At 48.1% G+C, this 18,092-nt stretch overlaps 1 protein-coding gene across 1 annotated transcript in view; it reads right to left on the bottom strand.

The window, feature by feature from the left end:
* Window positions 1–685: 685 nt before the first annotated feature.
* Window positions 686–18,092, bottom strand: part of LOC310922168 (oligophrenin-1-like) — a gene marked incomplete at both ends in the record, with an annotated part of 117,634 nt that continues 100,227 nt past the window's right edge. The window contains 5 exons of the mRNA XM_083882574.1: window positions 686–728; window positions 1,418–1,468; window positions 2,382–2,547; window positions 3,868–4,164; window positions 5,145–5,292. Of these exons, the coding sequence (XP_083738700.1) occupies window positions 686–728; window positions 1,418–1,468; window positions 2,382–2,547; window positions 3,868–4,164; window positions 5,145–5,292 (705 nt within the window). The remainder of the gene's footprint in view (window positions 729–1,417; window positions 1,469–2,381; window positions 2,548–3,867; window positions 4,165–5,144; window positions 5,293–18,092) is intronic.

Below are 18,092 nucleotides of genomic sequence, written 5' to 3' on the forward strand. Positions count from 1 at the left end.
CCTGCCCAGCCTGCATCACCATGGGCAGCATTACCAGGCACAGCTCTCCCACACACTGACACCAAGTGAGGGACACAAACACAAAGGAAGGGGCTTCTCAGGGCAAGGAGGGAGTGCAGCTGTTTTGCCCTTACATCCAAACACAGGGATTCAGTCTTTGTGCTGTCTAAACACCCTTTTCAAAGTGTATTTCCTGAAATTGAGCAGGTGAACAGGTGGTCCATGTCCCCCAACCCTGCTCATGCTGCCATCACCTGCATGGGCACACACAGGCACTGTCACAGTCTGCAGAGAGGAGAGAAGGGAGGGCAGGGAACAGTTCAACACAGATGTGTGGCCAGGACCTGCTCTCCATCATGGTCTCCATCTCCTAATTTCTTGAGCCAATTGTGGCTCGGAAATCATTATCTGGTAAGATAGCTGCTCTCCAGGGCACTGGGGCTGGCAAGGCTCAGCTCTGACTCCTAGGTCACAAGCACAGAAAGTCTCCTGAGTCCAGCTGGGCTGAGGTGTGCTTACAAAGCCTGGAAGAAGAAAATAAGCTTCATGTTCTGTGAAGCAGTGCAAATCCACCAGTAATGGCAGTACCACTGGACTCCCACAACCCCAGAAATGCTGACTTTGTATTACATGCCTGCTTTCAGTTTATTATTTGATTTGTTGTCATAAACATGTACCTTTAGCCTCAGCTCTCATCACTTGGGATCCTGCCTTGTGGTGATGAACCGGATAAAAGGAAGTAGAAGAACAGAGAAAAAAATGAGTGCAAGGAACAAGCTCCAACTCAGCTCCACAAGCTCCTCGAGGCTGGGTAATGGGCAGGGAGGGGTCTGTTTTGCAATAGAACAAATGTTTTCTCTCTCAGTACCAGCAGCAGCAATTCTCAGACTTACAAACCTTCTCTCCCTTGGGCAGTGGTTGGCAGCTTTTCAGAGCAGGAAGCTGAGGCTTATTTGGGTAAATATTATCACAAATGGCACCTGCTTCCCCTCAGTGTGTCCCCATAACCCCCTAGCTCCCTGTCTGCACACCCCCTGTGCTGGACCAGCCATGCTCTCTCAGCAGCTGCTGGGACCTGACCAGCCCTCATCACCTCACTCATGACCTGATCTTCCCACAAGGCCTGAGTACAATAGGCACTACATCACGCAGATCCACACACATGGTAACAGGGATCCACAGGGATGTTTCTCACTTGGCAGATTTAACTTATCAAGTCTATATCTGGACTCACATTTTACGCTTTGTGCTCTTTGTTTAGTTTCAGCATTTTAGCTGAGCCTCATCTGCTATTCATGAGTACGAGACAAGGCAGGCCTGGGACTGGGGCTGTCTGTGCTGGCTCTGCCTCAGAGGGAGCACCCTGTGCTGCAGGGCTGCTGCTATCCACATGCCACCTTCCCCGTGCCAGCCTTACCTGCCTGTTCTTTGGGAAGCCATCTCAAAGAACTTGGTCCTAGAGGCCACCCTGCAAAGAAAACAGAAGTCTCTCTTTTGATTCGACCTGGCAATCTGCTAATGAGATCAGGGGAATGAGCTGCAGCATTGGCAGAACTGCAGAGATCACCTTCAATTGACAGTTCTTGTGCCAAGGCACAGCTGGGCTCTTTCTGCACTCACTCCACCCTCACACCACTTGCCAGCACTTTGGCTGGGCTGCTTATAGAATCATGGAATCATTTGGGAATTTGGGTTGGGAAAGATCTCCAAGATCATAGAGTCCAACCTTTGACCAAACACCACCACATCAACTAAAATATAGCACCGAGTGCCACATCCAGGCATAATTTCTGTGCTTTTGCCTATAATCCTATGTGCATCCATCCCCTTTATGGTCTTTCCTTCAGTGTTTATGTGCTCTTGCCCGAGCTCAAGAAAAAGAAGTTCTGCCAGGCAGTTCTGGAACAGAGCAGATGCTCATGGCATCTTTTGTTTTCTTTCGGTTAATTCCCACTAAAGCCAGCAGGATTTCTGACTCTCTTAAAATCTGAAAGAAATCTGAGGAGGAGATGAAGCTGAACTCCATCCAATTTCCTTAAGCAGATCCAAGCTGGATCTTGTCCTGCCCCAGAAAGTGTCTCATTTGAGATGTTTGCTGGGGGCAGGCAGGGAGAGGCTCAGCTCCACCGACCCAGGAACAGCAGGGAAGGGGATGGGACAAAGCTCAGCCCTGGAGCAGGTGCTTGAACAGCTCCAAAGCTTCGTGTTTGCCTTTGCTGTGGCCCCACTCCCCTCCCTGGCTGTGCCCTCTGCTCAGATTTCCAAGTGACACTCAAACCTGTACTTGCACCGGTGCCAAGGGGACATCCACAGGCTCCAGCCACTGAGCTCCCAGGTGTCCCCACCAGCAACCATGCCCCTGCCACGGGCTTCTGGCTTACATAGATGAGGGCATCTCCTCTGCTGTCCCTGCTATCAGATCTGGCCTCTGCTCCAGCTTTGGAGGGATTGGAGTCCGGCAGGGTGGATCTGGAGGTCTCACAGGGGGACGTGTTATCACGGGCTTATCACCATGGGGACGTGGCTTAGGGACACCGTCACAGTCACCTGCAGGGATGGAGATGACAAACACTGAGCAGGAAGCTCTGGCAGCTGCCAGATATTTATGAAGGGGCACTTAACAGGTCCGTGGGTTTAGTTCTGTCCCTCTGCCTCAACACTCTCTCACTGACAGTGGCCAATAGCCATAATGGAGGCACAGAGTCTAGGGAAAGGAAGTTCCTACACTACCTGCTCCAGAAAAGCCTTCCTGGCACTGGGAGAACAGGGGCTAGAGCTGGACCTGCAACGACAAACTCAATGTAGTTGCTGACTGTGAAGCTGACACTTCCTGGGAATGACAAGTGTTCTTAACCAAACCCTGGCAGTGCTGCTCTGTGAAAGGAAGAGGAACAGCACAAACTGGTGATTCCTGTGGCTGAGCTTTCATCCAGGACAGTGACACTACCTGTCCTCTCCTCAGCTGCTTTTCTTCCCCAAGATCCAGCCAACCTTGCTATTCACTTTATGCTGAGGTGTCTTTTTCTGCCTCGGCTAGCCCTGACACCTCAACAGTAAAGGGGGCGGCTCGGTAGCAGGGTGAACCTCACCGACCCCTGTGAGTTCTTGTCTTGCTTGAAGGAGTGAAGCAACGACAGCAGGAAAAAAGAGGAGGCTGTTCTGGGTTAACTGCTGGCTTTATTCATCAGGGGATCTGCCCCAGCAGACACCCCTCAGCAGAAGCAGCGAGGGAAAAACAAGGGAAAAGAATCTCTCCGAACCCCCCCAATGCAGCACCTTTTATTGGGGGGAGGAACTCAGGGATGGGTCTAACTGGGGACAAATCAGGGGCCAAAGGGGCAAGGCTCTCTGGATAAATGACATACATACTAACAAATCAATAACTCAGTTGGGGAGACAGCTGAAGTCTTGTCCAATCACTTGGGGTTTTTCATGGAACTTTCCAGACTTTTGGGAGAGACCCCAAAGTGACAGACAAGGCCCAGGGGCTGGATAACTTATGATTGACATAAAACTGGGGTTGGGATGAAACCAATGAGGGTGGAACATGGGTGCATGGGGCAAACCATTATAACTTATAAAAATGAACTTAATACAAGGAACAAATACATACATAAACTGATAAAACCAAACCCACACCACTACAACTTTACCCTTCAAAGTCTTTAAGAGTCAAGTCAACAAGGAATGAGTGTCAGACTTCACCCATGTCCACACCTTAGGCTGTTCTGGTCTCCCAGCCTTTCCTGCTGAGCTGCATCAAGAGGACTCAAGGGGAGAAGCCCAGCACCCACCCCAGGGAGGGCTGACTCAGGCACCTCAGGCTTCTCCTGCCTGGCTCTGGCCAGGCCCCTGGTGCCCACTCACCCTCTCTGCCACAGATGCCCAACCGGGGCGCCGGTCTCCTGGCCTGCAGCGTGGCGGTCCTCAGGACAGGGCTGGTCACCACCCCGTTGGCCGTCCTGCCAGCTGGCTTCGCCCCTCCATCCTGCAGCCTGTTCCCCAGCTTCCCCAGCTCAGGCTCAGTGTGTGGCTGGGGCTGGCTCTCAGTGGGGGGACACCCTGGCTTGTCTTCCCCTGGCCAGGGTGTGGGCAGGCAGCTGCGGTGCAGGGGCTTGAGGGCCTCCACACCACTACCGTTAGGGGTCTGGCTGAGCTGCTCTGCTGTGGAGACAAGAGGGCAGAGCCCTGGGGGGTTAGTTGTGTACCGCACTTGATGTGCCTCCAAAAGCCACTCGTCCCACCCCTCTTGCTGTGCTACAGACCCAAGAGCAGGAGCTGTGCTATGAACCTGACTGCTCCCTGCAACCTCAGGGTGGTCCAAGGTGAATGCTTCTGCTCCGAGGTCAGGGAAGCCTTGAAATGCAAGGCCAGCCCCAGCTCCATTAGCAGTCTGGGGGTTTTAAAGAGCAATGTGAATCAATCATGTTTTGCCAGTGTCACAAAGTGCACTTTATATCTAAACATCATCAGAGCTCTGAAAATGAATGGAGAAAGAAATTTTCCATCTCTTTGGTGACTGTGGAATCAGGGCACAGCCTGCAGTGCCAATTAGAGCAAATCAGGTGCAGAAACATGATTTTAAGCTGATGTGCATTTTGCTGTTAATCCAGCTGACTGTAAGGAAATGCTGAAGCCCTTATCATAATGTCAGAGTAGAACTTGGCCTAGAAAACACCTTCACTGCATCCAGAAAAAGCTCTTTGGAGTTCTTGTTCTGGATGTGGAACTGCCAGCAGCTGAGCCAGCTTGACACCTCCTTGGGCCTCCTGCAGCACAGCCCTCCCTGGCTACCATCCCACCAGCACTCCATGCAGTCTTTTTGACTCTGATACCACAAAACCTCTCCTCTGGGCCTCTCCTGTGCCAGGAACCTTAGTTTAGCCAGCCTTAGTTTAGCTAATGGAGAATGCCACAGGTACCAGAAAAACCCAAATCCCACAAAGTCTGACTTGTGACATGATGCAATCAATGTATGAGTGTTTTTTGCTTTCCTTTCTCTCTGAACAGCCCTCACTGCCTGCTGTGTCTAGGACCTGGGAAGTGCAGCCCTGCTGCTGTTACCTCCATTGCTCCTGGAAAGGTGTTACAGGAAGCAGGAGGAGTGAGAGGCAGGAAAGGCATCAGGGAACAGCCAGACTGACCTCCGCTCTCCTCCACAGAGGCATCGAAGAAGACAGGTCTCTCCCTCAGGGGATGCTTGGAGATGGTGATGGGTTTGTGCCGCCGGGCAGCCACCCTGGGTGGGGGCACCGGGGGGGCTGTGGTGTCTTCTGGAGGGCCAGAGTAGATCTGTAAAGGGAGACATGTTCAGGTGACCCGACACAAAAGGGCTGCTGCCTCACCTCCCACTGCAGGTGCCCCCACCCCGAACAGAGGGGGATGGTGACACTGTCCCCACTACTGACACTGTCCACACCACAGCACCATCCCCACCACTGACATTGTCCCCACCACTGACACTGTTCCCACCACTGACACCATCCCTGCATCTCAGCAGGAAGATCACAAACGCAAACAATTTGTAGAAGCAAATTCCCCTGGAGCAGATGAGGGAGGCTTTGAAGCTTTGGAGCAGACAGCTCCTGACCAACATCAAGATTCCCATCGTCAAAGAGATATGATCCCCAAAACACCCAAACCAACCCTGCATTGTTTCAGATCTAACACTAAAACCCTTCAGCTCTTGGGTTACAATGATGCATTTGGCACTAGGAAATTATCTGGGATGAAATACTGGCATTAAAAAAATGGCACTGAGAAGTTTTATCTCCTTTTCTTACTGGTCACGTGGCACCTATTTGGTTGGGATTAGTTGAGAGGTTCTCATTTATGTCAGGGCTTTATTTAAGAGCTGAAAAAGAAATATATCTGAAGAGCTGAAACACCATATCAAGGCCCAAAGCAGCTGCTCCTGTGTTCTTCTCAGGGATGTTAATTGAAGTTTTATCAGGCTTTAAAGCCTGAGTTACTACGGAGAGGTGGCCTGAGCTGCTGAGCCCAGAGGCTGCACTGCCTGTCCTGGGAGATGTGGAGCTGGTCCCTTCCTGGCTCCAGCCCAGAGGAGGAGAGCTGTTCCAGCCCCACTGGCATGCTGGGTCACCACACCCTTGGGCCACACTTTGATATGGAAAAACAACTTTATTGCACCACCCAGAAAAATCTTAACATGAAGAAATGTAACATTCTGCTTTGATTAAGTGCCTCATTTTGGTAATTCAAACCAAAAGTGTATTCCTTCTTCTCGGGGACAAAGAGCAGGGCTAGGAGACCAAGATGGGGGATGGAAGAAGAAAACATGTCCCTCATTTAAACCCCTTGGTCCCAATTGTGTGTCTGGGGAGGGCAGGCAGTGGCAGATGGCTCCCCACTCCCCAAGGTCAGGCTGCTCTGGCCCAGCCTGGGCTGGCTTTGGATAAATCCATGTGCTGGGACCAGGCTTTGCTCCCGACAGCCTGGCCCACTCTGCATGAGGAGAGGAGGAACAACACAATCACAGAATGGTTCAGGCTGGAAGGGCCCACAGTGGGTCATCTGGTCCATCCTCCCTGCTCAAGCAGGGTTTCCCTAAAGCAAATGACACAGGATTGTGTCCAGACAGTTCTGGAATATCTCCAGTGAGGGAAGATTACACACCTGTTATAAACGCAACGGCAAAAATCGGATTAACAAAGAAACAATTTATTAATAAAACGATCCCAATCACCGATAAAAAAGAAAAAACCACAAAAGGATTCACAGCGCAGCGCCGGGTGGAAGAGAAGATCGCACTCTAAGGCACGGTTTTCCCAAATCCACACGGAGCAGGTCGCAGCTCGGGGTTTTATAGGGGTTTTCATGTCCCGAGGCGGAACAGGTGCCCAGGATAGTCCAAATAGTCCAAATAATTTTCGGATGGGCTTCCCGGATTTGTCGGACTCTGCAGACGGTATTCCGGGAAGATCCTTTCACATGCGGATGGAGCTCGCCGGTCCATGTTTATTTCAATGTGTATTCCTCGGCAGAGAATTCTCTTTTTCGTTCGGAGAGGAATTTCTCTGTCTGGGTGCGATGCCGATTCTTATCTGGGTTGGCTAGTGTCTTTGTTTCTCAAAATGGTCCTCGTCCTGTTCTCTTTGTCTCAGGACTGAGGACCGTGGAAACCTGGGGGGGAATAGTTTCTACGGAGCATACCTTTTTCATATTTTATATTAACACCAATCTAACATATCTTGCTATATTCTTTTATCACGAATTTTTACCCAATGTCACATTTATCACAGTCCCCCACCTAATAATTTTATTAAATTAAAAATTCGTGCTTCTTTATTATATTTGTTTCCTGTGAAGAAGACTATTAATACCAATTGGGATCATAGTCCTCTTGAGACATTTCGCCATGTCCCTGAAGTGTTTCACTTTCTCCATTTATTTTCCCTTCAAATCTTTTCAGGGTCTTTGCTGCTCGTCCGCTCTCTCCTCCTTCTTCTAGTTTCATTCATTTTGATATTTGGGAGAGAGAGGTCGGCTTTCCTGAAGCATTTTCTGGATCCATGGGCAGGGAAGCGATCTGCATTCCCTGGACAACAGAGTGGATTAGTCTAATGAAGCAAGGGATCAGGGATCAAACAGGGAAGGAATATAATACCTGCGATAGAACAAGCTATGAAGAACACTAATTTCTTCCACCAAGCTCCTTGTCCAAAAAATTGATCCCACCAAGGGGCTTGCAAGATGGAATTCCATTTTTGAACTGGCACATGCGCCACCTTTTTAATTTCAGCCGCCAGTCCTCTGATTGTCTCCCCATAATCATCTATCTCAATACAGCATTCTGATTCATTGAACCTTCCACACACCCCTCCTTCTTCGGCTAACAAATAGTTCAGGGCTAATCTGTTCTGTTATACAAAAGCCCTCATTTGTGAGTGTTGTTTTGCCAGAAGTCCTAAGGCATCTGAAGTGTGGTTGGAGACGATCTCGACCACTGCTTGCAGCTGGATAAGCCTGTTAAGGAGGTAAATGGGGGTCCTATATCCCCAACTACCATCATTTGCCCAAGTGGCCGGCCCGTAATATTCAATGATTCTTTCGGCAGGCCACTCCTCTTCCCCCCATTTTTGACTGCCTCCTGCCATTGGTAATTCTCTTTTCAATTCTCTTTTGTGCCGATCCAGTGTCTCAAAGAGGGGGGCTCCTAGTAAATTACTCTCTGACCTAGGTAGAGTGAAGAAAAAGGGCCTAATCATTCCTAGAGTACAGGATCCCTTCCATTTTCTGGGAAGTTCACTGTATGCCTTTTTCCCGCATATCCAGTATATCCCATCAGGAGCTTTCCATCCTGTATTAATTTTTGAGGGTTCACTCCAATATTCTTTCAGGCCCTGTAGGTCTTGGAAGGGATTAGCCCCAGTACTTTTATGCCAACATAACCCGATTATCTCGATCCACTCACGATTTTTTCCCCGACTTCGGCCCCAATAACCCGCAGGTGGTTCAGGTTGCCAAATCCTCGATTTGTCATTCGAGTTTACTGCAAGCGTGTTTATACATGGTGTATAACCTACCAGGTCAGTGAACTCTTTTCCTTCTCTGCTGATGCAGATAGTGCCAATGATTCTTTTGTCTAATATCCATCCCTTTGATCTTTGCATGGTTTTTGATATTTTAGATCCCTCCCTTTTTAAGAGTTGCTCTGGGGTAAGTCCTTCTCCCTTCCAAGGCCACCTTTCAGCTGATTTTATCCTCCACAAATCCAGCAATTAGATAATCCTAATTCAGTAGCTATCTCCCGTATCAGATCTATAAAGAGATTCTGGTTAGGAGCTGGTAGCCCCCAATCGCTGTATTGTTTTTCTAATTGCTCATAATGTTCACTGAGAGATTTCAGTCTCTCCTGTTCGATTCTCCTTTTTTTGGTTTCGGCTTCTTGCCTTTTTAATTCTAGATTTATTTGCCTCACCTTACTCTCTGGGTCCATCCCTTCCTCATTCCTTGAAAAACAAAAGGTCTGATCAAATTGTAAACACACACTACTGTCATCATTTTTCATCAGATCAAGGATGATAGGCTCATTGTTGAAGGAAACCTTTTCCTCATGTTTAAGGTTTCTTCCTTCCCAGTATAATTTTCCTCCCATGGTGCACATTCCTAATTTAGTCTTATCATAACATAAAGGGTTTACTCTGTAATATGCCAGGAAGGTTGATTGTCTTTTTCCTCCTACCCACACAGTTTTGTTGCATTGGTCACAAGCTGGGATTGGGGAAAGAATCTTGATCTCACGTTTGCATATGACATGGGGAGCCTTTTCCCCTCCCACAACACGAATTTTTGACTGACCGTCCTTAAAACTTACCCCTGAGTGTTGGCACCGGACTTCCCCCTCCAATTCACAGAGACTGAATCGAGTGCCATTAGACCAACAATAACATCTTTGTTGCCCTGGAGGGCAGTCGATTATCTGTCCGGTTAATGTGGCAGTCAGGCACTGTTCACACTTCCCTGGGGAACTCACCCCCAGAGGCACCTCAGGGATGGCCCCCTTGGTCAAGCACACGGCTAGACTCAGGACAGTCAGGATTCCCCACAGATGTACCCCTCTGCCTCTGAACATACGGCGGGAAAGACCATCTTCTCGGCAGCAGGGATAAGCTTCAGGGGCCCTTGTTGTCCAGACAGCGAATCTCCTTTTATAGATCGCCCACCGAGACAGCTTAATTGTATCACTTCTGCACGGTACTTTGATAGTCCTCCGGCACTCAATTGCCAAAATCTCTGCCTTGGCATCCAATTTCCCTTTTACTCCCTTTTTGTAAATTTGGTACCACTCAGGAGAGTCTAGTTCCAAAAGTCCGGCCCGTGTGGCAAGTATTAAGAGAGGGCTAGTATTTTCCTGTTCTTCGGTTAGACAATTGGTGCACAGCCCCCTCGGTCTGTTCCCTCCCCAACAATGAGTTACCCAAACCTGTTTACAATAGACACATTCAAAATGAATAAAAGGAAAGCAATCACAGTTAGGAGTGGTACAACTTATCTGATTTGTCATTTATGGTGACGCTGAAGCCTAATTTTCAGCTCTCCTGGAGGGGTGGTGATCCTCCAATCCGAGGTATTTGAGTCCTCAACCTTTTTTACCCTTGATGAATGAGTCCAGCCTTTTTCCGCAGTTCGGACCACAGTATCAGTGGTGAGGAGGACAAGGAAGGGTCCTTCCCAGTGCGGGGTGAGGGGAAGTTCTTTCCAGGCTTTGATCAGCACTTTATCTCCCGGCTGTATCTGATGGATTGCGAATCCCAGGGGAGCACTTTGGGGGATAAGTCCACGCCTTCGGAGATCCTGTAAGTTTTTGTTTACAGCAATGAGATAAGGTTGTAATTGTGCATCTTCGACTTGAGGGTGTCCCACCGGCATTCCATGTTTGTAGGGCATTCCATACAACATTTCAAAGGGGGACAACCCAGTCTCAGAGTGCGGCATAGTTCTTATGTTAAGCAAAGCTAGAGGGAGGCATTTGATCCAAGACATTTTTGTTTCCAACATAAGTTTAGACAATTGAGACTTTAGGGTCTGATTCATCCTTTCCATCTGTCCTGAGCTCTGAGGATGCCAAGGGGTGTGATACTGCCATCTGATGCCCAAGGCTTCTAAGGTTTGTTTAATAACTTTTGAAGTAAAATGTGTCCCTTGATCTGAATCAATATAGTCAATTATTCCATACCGAGGTATAAGTTCCTCTAGTAAAATTTTTGACACAGTCTGTGCAGTGGCTTTTGCCCTGGAGTAAGCTTCCACCCAATGAGTCAATTTGTCCACTATCACCAATAGAAATTTGTATCTCCCAATTTTTGGTAATTCAGTGAAATCTACCTGGATCCTTTCAAATGGCCCATATGAGAGAGGACGGCCCCCCCCAGGCAATTTGTCTGGATCTGGATCGATTCACTTTTTGGCAGATGACACACCCTTGTACCTCTTGTTTGGAAAGTTCAGAAATCCCTTTGCACCCGAAGAATTTCAGAAACTGTTCTGCCAACGCCCGGGTTCCCCAGTGTGTTTGTCTGTGTAATCTCTGCAAGATTTTTCTCGCTGCTTCCCTTGATATTAATTCCCTCCCATCGGACAACCTCCACTTCCCCATTTCTAGGACCCCTCCGATCTTCTTGAATTCCTCGGTTTCCTTTTCAGACGGGGGTAGAGGAAATTCAGGGGCTTCCTCCATTGTCACCTCAGGGGCACTCACCATAAGCAGAGCTGCTCTTTTTGCTTCCCTGTCGGCTAGACTGTTACCACGGGTTTGGAATTGGAGTCCGGTTTGATGCCCCCTTACATGGACCACAGAGATTTCTTTCGGTTCTCGAATGGCCTCTAGGATTTGTTTAATTATTTCTCCATGGATTAAGCCTCTTCCCTTTGTATTTATCAGCCCTCTTTCTTCCCAAATTTTCCCAAAAGTATGTACCACTCCGAAGGCATACTGGGAGTTGGTATAGATAGTTCCCCTTCTTCCTTTTAGCTGCTGAAGGGCCCTTAAAAGAACATAAAGCTCACAGGCTTGGGCTGACCAACCTGCTTCTAGGGGACCTGATTCCACCACCTCTCCCGATTTACCATCCACAACCGCATACCCCGACTTTCTCTTTCCTTCCACTACCTTTGCAGAACCATCTATGAACCACTTCTCTCCTCCTTCCAATTCCTGACCCTCCAAATCAGGTCTTACTTTCGTCTGAAGCTCCACAATCTCAATACAATCATGTAATAATTTTTCTGAGGCTTCTCCGAATAGAAACTGAGCCGAGTTCTGTGCAGAGGTAGTTTTTAGCTCCAAACCCAGAGAGCTGATTAGAATGGCTTCATATTTCAGAAGCCTGGAATCAGTTAACCACTTCTCTGCTTTTTGTTGCAAGATATTTCTCACATCATGAGGGGTATAAACTACCAAAGGCGCTCCGAAGGTTACCTTCTTCGCCTCCTCAACCAAAAGAGCGACTTTCACAATCGCCTGCAGGCATGTTGGCCACCCTCGACTGACAGGATCCAAAATTTTGGACACAAAACCTATAGGTTTCCTTTTTCCTGCCCATTCTTGGGTTAAGACTCCTTGTGCTGTCTGCCCATTCACATCCACAAATAACTGAAATTCTTTATTTATGTCTGGTAACGTCAGCACCGGAGCAGTCATGAGGATATTCTTTAATTTCTGAAAATCTGATTCGTCCTGTTCAGTCCACTTCACTCTGTCAGTGTTTAACCTCTCATACAGAAATTTTACCTTTTCACTGAAGCCCTCAATCCACTGCCTGCAATATCCCAGGAGCCCCAGAATCTGCCTAATTTGTCTTTTGGTTTTTGGTGCAGGTAATGCTATGATACCTGCCACCCTTTCAGGATCCAACTTCTTTTTCCCCCTGGTTAGCCAATGTCCTAAATATTTTACTTCGGGCTCTGTGAATTGCAGCTTGGATTTTGAGACCTTCAAACCCTTCTTTCCCAAAAAATTCAACAAAGCTACAGTACATTCTCTCACACTTTCTTCAGTGGGTCCAGCTATTAACAAGTCATCCACATACTGCAAAAGCTTTGTCCCTTCCCTCGGGGTGAATTGGGTCAACAATTGTTCTAATGCTTGTCCGAAAAGGTTTGGGGATTCCACAAACCCCTGGGGGAGGACTGTCCACCTTAACTGCTGTTTTCTGTTTGTATCCGGATCCTCCCACTGAAAAGAAAAGTAATTTCTACTCCTCTCGTCCAAAGGGCAAGTCCAAAAGGCGTCCTTTAAATCTATCACACTGTACCATACATCCTTGGGAGAGAGTCTATTTAGCAGGGTATAGGGATTTGCTACTACCGGGAATCTAGTTCGGGTTCTGGCATTCACAGCTCTTAAATCCTGCATCAATCGAAAACTTCCGTCAGTTTTTCTCACAGCCAGTATGGGGGTGTTATGTTGAGACATACACGGCTCTAGAGTACCTCCCTTCAGGAGATCATCTATTACTTGTTTCAACCCCTTTCTCCCTTCCATCGGGATGGGATACTGTTTGACCCTTATAGGATCCTCTGAGTTTTCAATCTCAATGCGAATAGGTTCGATTTCCAACCTCCCTACTTCTCCTTTCGAGTGCCAAACCTCCGGATTAATCTCTTCCTCGTCCTTCACAGTGAGCCTAAACATTTTTACCACTAGTTCTGAACTTTTTGCAATCACACTAATTCCTAATGCAATGATCATATCTCTTCCTAACAAATTATAATCAGCTTCTTCTACCAGCAACAAATCTCCCAAGCAAATTTTATTTCCAGACTCAATTTCCACATTCTTTATTACAGGTACTTTAAAGGGATCCCCCTTAGCACCAATCATCATCACTCTTTCCCGACTAGTCTCACATCCAGACGGCAAATTCTGTAAGGTACTTCTCTCTGCCCCAGTGTCTACCAAAAAAATCACTTCTTGTCGTTGGGGGCCCACTTTTAATTTTACCAGGGGCTCTCTGGATGCTCTGGTCCCCAAAATGAAGAGCCCCTGACACCCCTAATCTTCCTGAAAGATTTTCTCATCCTTTATCCTTTTTCAGCAGTCCCGCTGAAGGTGTCCTGTCTTTTTACAATAATAACATTCTGGAAGTTCCCTCAGAGTGGCCGGGGTTAATTTGCGAAAACCCTGTGCCTGTTCTTGCTTCTGAACCTCCTTTACTGCGGCCACTAGGACCTTAGCCTGTAATTTCTGTACCTCCTCTTCCCTTCTCATGTATACCTTCTGGGCCTCTCTTAGGAGTTCCTGTAAGGTCTTGTCTTGCCACCCATCTATCTTTTCTAATTTCCTCCTAATGTCCTCCCAAGACTTAGCAACGAACTGAGTTTTTAACAGAACCTCCCCCACCGGAGAATTTGGATCGGTTCCAGAATACATCTGTAAACTCCACCGCAATCTCTCAATCCATTCAGTGGGAGATTCGTCCTTCCCTTGACATTCACCAAAAACTTTGCTAATGTTTTGGCCCTTTGGAACTGCTTCTCTTACACCTTGAATTATGATATTTCTCAAGTCTACCATATTCCGCCTCCCATCCTCCGTTTGCGCATTCCAACTTGGACTAGTGCTGGGCCACTTCTGGTCGCCTGGCGTCCCCTGTGGATTGCGCCGGTCCCAGTCTCTAATACCCGCCTGCTTTATCATTTCTCTCTCTTTGTTGTTAAACAAAGACCTTAGGATTGCCATAAGATCTTCATAGGTATAGATACTACTTCCTAAGAACTCATCCAACCTCTCTGCCACACCAAAAGGATCGTCCAACAATCATCCCATCTCCTTTTTAAAAGCTCTCACATCTCCTGTATTGAGAGGAACATTCACAAACCCGATAACCCCGGGGGCCGTCAGAACTTCCCTTAATGGAAGTAAACTGTGTCCCTCATTTTTACTCTCTCCCCATTCATCACCCATCAGCCTCGCTTTCAAACGTGTTCTGCTAGCAGGAGGGGAACTGATGGCTGTGGGTTGTCTCCCTTTTGTGGGCTGTGGTGGTGGAACCGCCGTTTGTGGGGCAGAGGGGATTCTCTCCTCCGCTCAGGCGGACCCTGGTTGCGGCGGCAGTGCCAGCAAGGGTGAGTAAGGCTGTTCCCGTCTTTGCACAGACGGGATCTCGGAGGGGGCTCCAGTGGTCATGACGTCCACCGACGGGGGCGCCGCCGACGGACCCAGACCAGATGGAAGGGGAAGGAGAGGGGGTGGCAGCAGGGAAACTGCCAGTGGGGACAAGGGACAGGAAGCCTGTGTCGTTACGGACATAGGGCTTCCCACTTGGGATACTTGTGCCCCCATAGGTTGGTTTCGGGGGTCCAAGGGAGCCATAGGCACCACTTAATCCAGCAAGGGCAGTGAGTCCGGCCCATTGTAAGGAGGTGGGAGATGGTCTAGAGGTTCCCAGGGCTCGGTCCCAGTTCCGGGCCGCCCTTTCTGTTTTATCGGGAACAATCCTGCTCGGGTGTTCAGCCAGAGCCGAGCATATTCCCTCTCCTCAGGGTCTGAGGGGCTTTTGTTTTCTACATAGAGATTTAATTCATTACACATCCATTTTTCAAATGTTCCCAACACTGGCCACGTAAGGTGGCTCCTCAACTCTTTGCCTCCCCACACATCAACACAATAATATATCATCTTTTCTCTGGATTTTTCTCTCCTCTGGGGACAATCTCCCCAATGCTCTAACATCCAGCCCAAGGGGCTATTTCGAGGGATGTCAAGCGTTCCCTCCTCCTTTTCAGAGAGAGGTCTTCCTGAAGTCTTTTTCTGAGGTTTACTCTTTCTCTGTCCCATGCTTTTTGTGTAATGTGATTTCTTACCAGTCTTCGACTCCTTCCTGAGTCAGTTCTCTGCCTTTGCGTTGTGTTTTGACTTTCTCTGAGGGATTTAGGGCTTTTTGCTGATTATCGCCCCTCCAGCGAGCTGTGTCGAGAGGTCCCCTGATCGGCGTTCTATCTCCTTACGGATTTTTACCTGGACCCTTACTTTGGTGTGTTGGCTAAAAGGGTTTACCAATTCCCGAGCTCAATAGGACGTACCCTTCCCCTTTTAGCCTCCCCGTGATTGGTCCCCTGTGACTTCCCTAGTCCCAGGCTTGACGAGCGAGATGAGAGAGAACTTTCACACAGAATCGCTTCCTTCGCGGCCGACCACTTCTCTCGCGAGAGGACGGAACTGCGACCTTGAAGTCCACACTTGCTTCGTGATCAGATCACGTCTCACACACTCGCCCGATCACCCACTCAACCAGAAGTACTTACAGCTCCTTTTCCTGCATGGATGTCTTCGTGCACTTAGACGTTTTACGAGCAAAATCAGCCACGGCTTTTGAAGGCCCTCTGCCTTTCCCGAGCTCTCTTTGCCCCTGGATCTGTTTTCCCTCTGTCCTTTTGTGGTTTTCTCGTTCCTAAATTTGGTTTGGGTGTTCGGAGGGAGCTACGGGGTTCCCGACTCACCAGGCCGCCGAAATCAGCGGGGATACCCTCCTGGACAGCAGGTCCCCGCAGCTCCTTCGAATCCGAGTCACGGCACCAAATCTGTTATAAACGCAATGGCAAAAATCGGATTAACAAAGAAACAATTTATTAATAAAACGATCCAAATCACTGATAAAAAAGAAAAAAAACACAAAAGGATTCACAGCGCAGCGCTGGGTGGAAGAGAAGATCGCACTCTAAGGCACGGTTTTCCCAAATCCACACGGAGCAGATTGCAGCTCGGGGTTTTATAGGGGTTTTCATGTCCCGAGGCGGAACAGGTGCCCAGGATAGTCCAAATAGTCCAAATAATTTTTGGATGGGCTTCCCGGATTTGTCGGACTCTGCAGACGGTATTCCGGGAAGATCCTTTCACATGCGGATGGAGCTCGCCGGTCCATGTTTATTTCAATGTGTATTCCTCAGCAGAGAATTCTCTTTTTCGTTCGGAGAGGAATTTCTCTGTCTGGGTGCAATGTCGATTCTTATCTGGGTTGGCTAGTGTCTTTGTTTCTTGTAATGGTCCTCGTCCTGTTCTCTTTGTCTCAGGACTGAGGACCGTGGAAACCTGGGGGGGAATAGTTTCTACGGACCATACCTTTTTATATTAACACCAATCTAACATATCTTGCTATATTCTTTTATCACAAATTTTTACCCAATGTCACATTTATCACACACCCACTCTGGGAAAAATCCCCCACACTCAGGGTTTGGTGACACAGGGCAGGTGCTGGCTCACTGCCTGCTGTGCTCTGCCCTGGGCAGAGGCAAGACATGTTCCCTGCTCCAAAACACAAGGTCTGGAGTACTCTCTTGCTGTGACATAGCAGCACATGAATTAAAAGCAGCAGCTCATGTATTTTTAAAACAGCAAAGGATTGCCTGTAGGAGGGAAAGTTTTTGAAAATATCAACCTTATCCCTATATCCCGAGCAGAGTCTAATCCTGCTTTTAAAAGAAACATTAAGCTCCCCATGGACTTATACAATTACCAAAGAATACTGTTTTCAACACCTGAAACCCAAGGTAAACCAACCACAAATGACTGTGTTGAAGAAGTGGGTGCAGGCTCTGATTTACTTCTAATTGAAAATCCAAATTAAATAATCTAAAGGTACAAAGATATTGACAGACCCTCACCTTAAGGAGGTTTATACAGGGAAGAAGGTTTTTCCAGAACAATCAACCTATTTAATTTAACCATGGCATTGAAACATGAGCTGTGGAAACAGCAATTATCCACAAACACTTTATGAATAGTTACTTTGTCCTCAGAGTCCTCAGACTGCACCATATTAACACACATCCCCTCTTCCTCCAAGACTCATCTGAGCTGTCTGTTCATGTGTGTGCTGAAGACACTCTCAGCTCCAACTCCAAACTTATAAACTCAATCCAATAAATGTGACTAACTTAACCTTATTGCTGGAGAAATTAAAAGCAAGGAAAAGGATATCTGTCTTAATTAAAGCTGTTGTCCCAGCTCTCAGAGGTGGCAGGGTGTGTTGATTCAGACTGTGATGCAGGCTGTAAGGAGGGGAGCACAGAGCCTCATCTCTGGAGCCAGCATGTGTGATCCCAGACACAAACCAGTTTGTTTTTCTGTGGGAATTTATTACAAGTGTTCATAGAGACCTACAAAGGAATTGGCTGGTGTTTCCATAAGCTTCTGCTGTGGGTACTCAGAAGCCTCTCTGAGCTCCTTCATCCCATTTCAATCCTTGGCATCACAGACAACTCCCACCCCCTCATCTGGTCCCACATCCCCATGTGGTCCCCACCTGGCTCCACATCCCTGTTGCAAGAACCTTGCTGTTCCAGCTTTCCAAAGGGAGGTTTGCCCCCACCCATGAGCTGCCCTGTATGCTGGGAGCTGCCCCAGCCCCCTCACAGCGAACAGAATCTCTGAATGAATGGCTCCATACACTTCCTGCTTCTAAGGCATGAGAGAGGTTTGGACACTGTGCACTCTGCTGTGAAAAGTTGGAGGACCAAACTCACTCCCTAGAACCCAGGGCTGTTACCAGGGCGGTAATCTGCTCCCTGCTTGGGATCTGCTGCTCTGGATGCAAACGCTTCTCCAGCTTTCAATATTAACACCCAGC

This window comes from Zosterops lateralis (assembly GCF_965231275.1).
Source record: "Zosterops lateralis genome assembly, chromosome: W".
NCBI lineage: Eukaryota > Metazoa > Chordata > Aves > Passeriformes > Zosteropidae > Zosterops > Zosterops lateralis.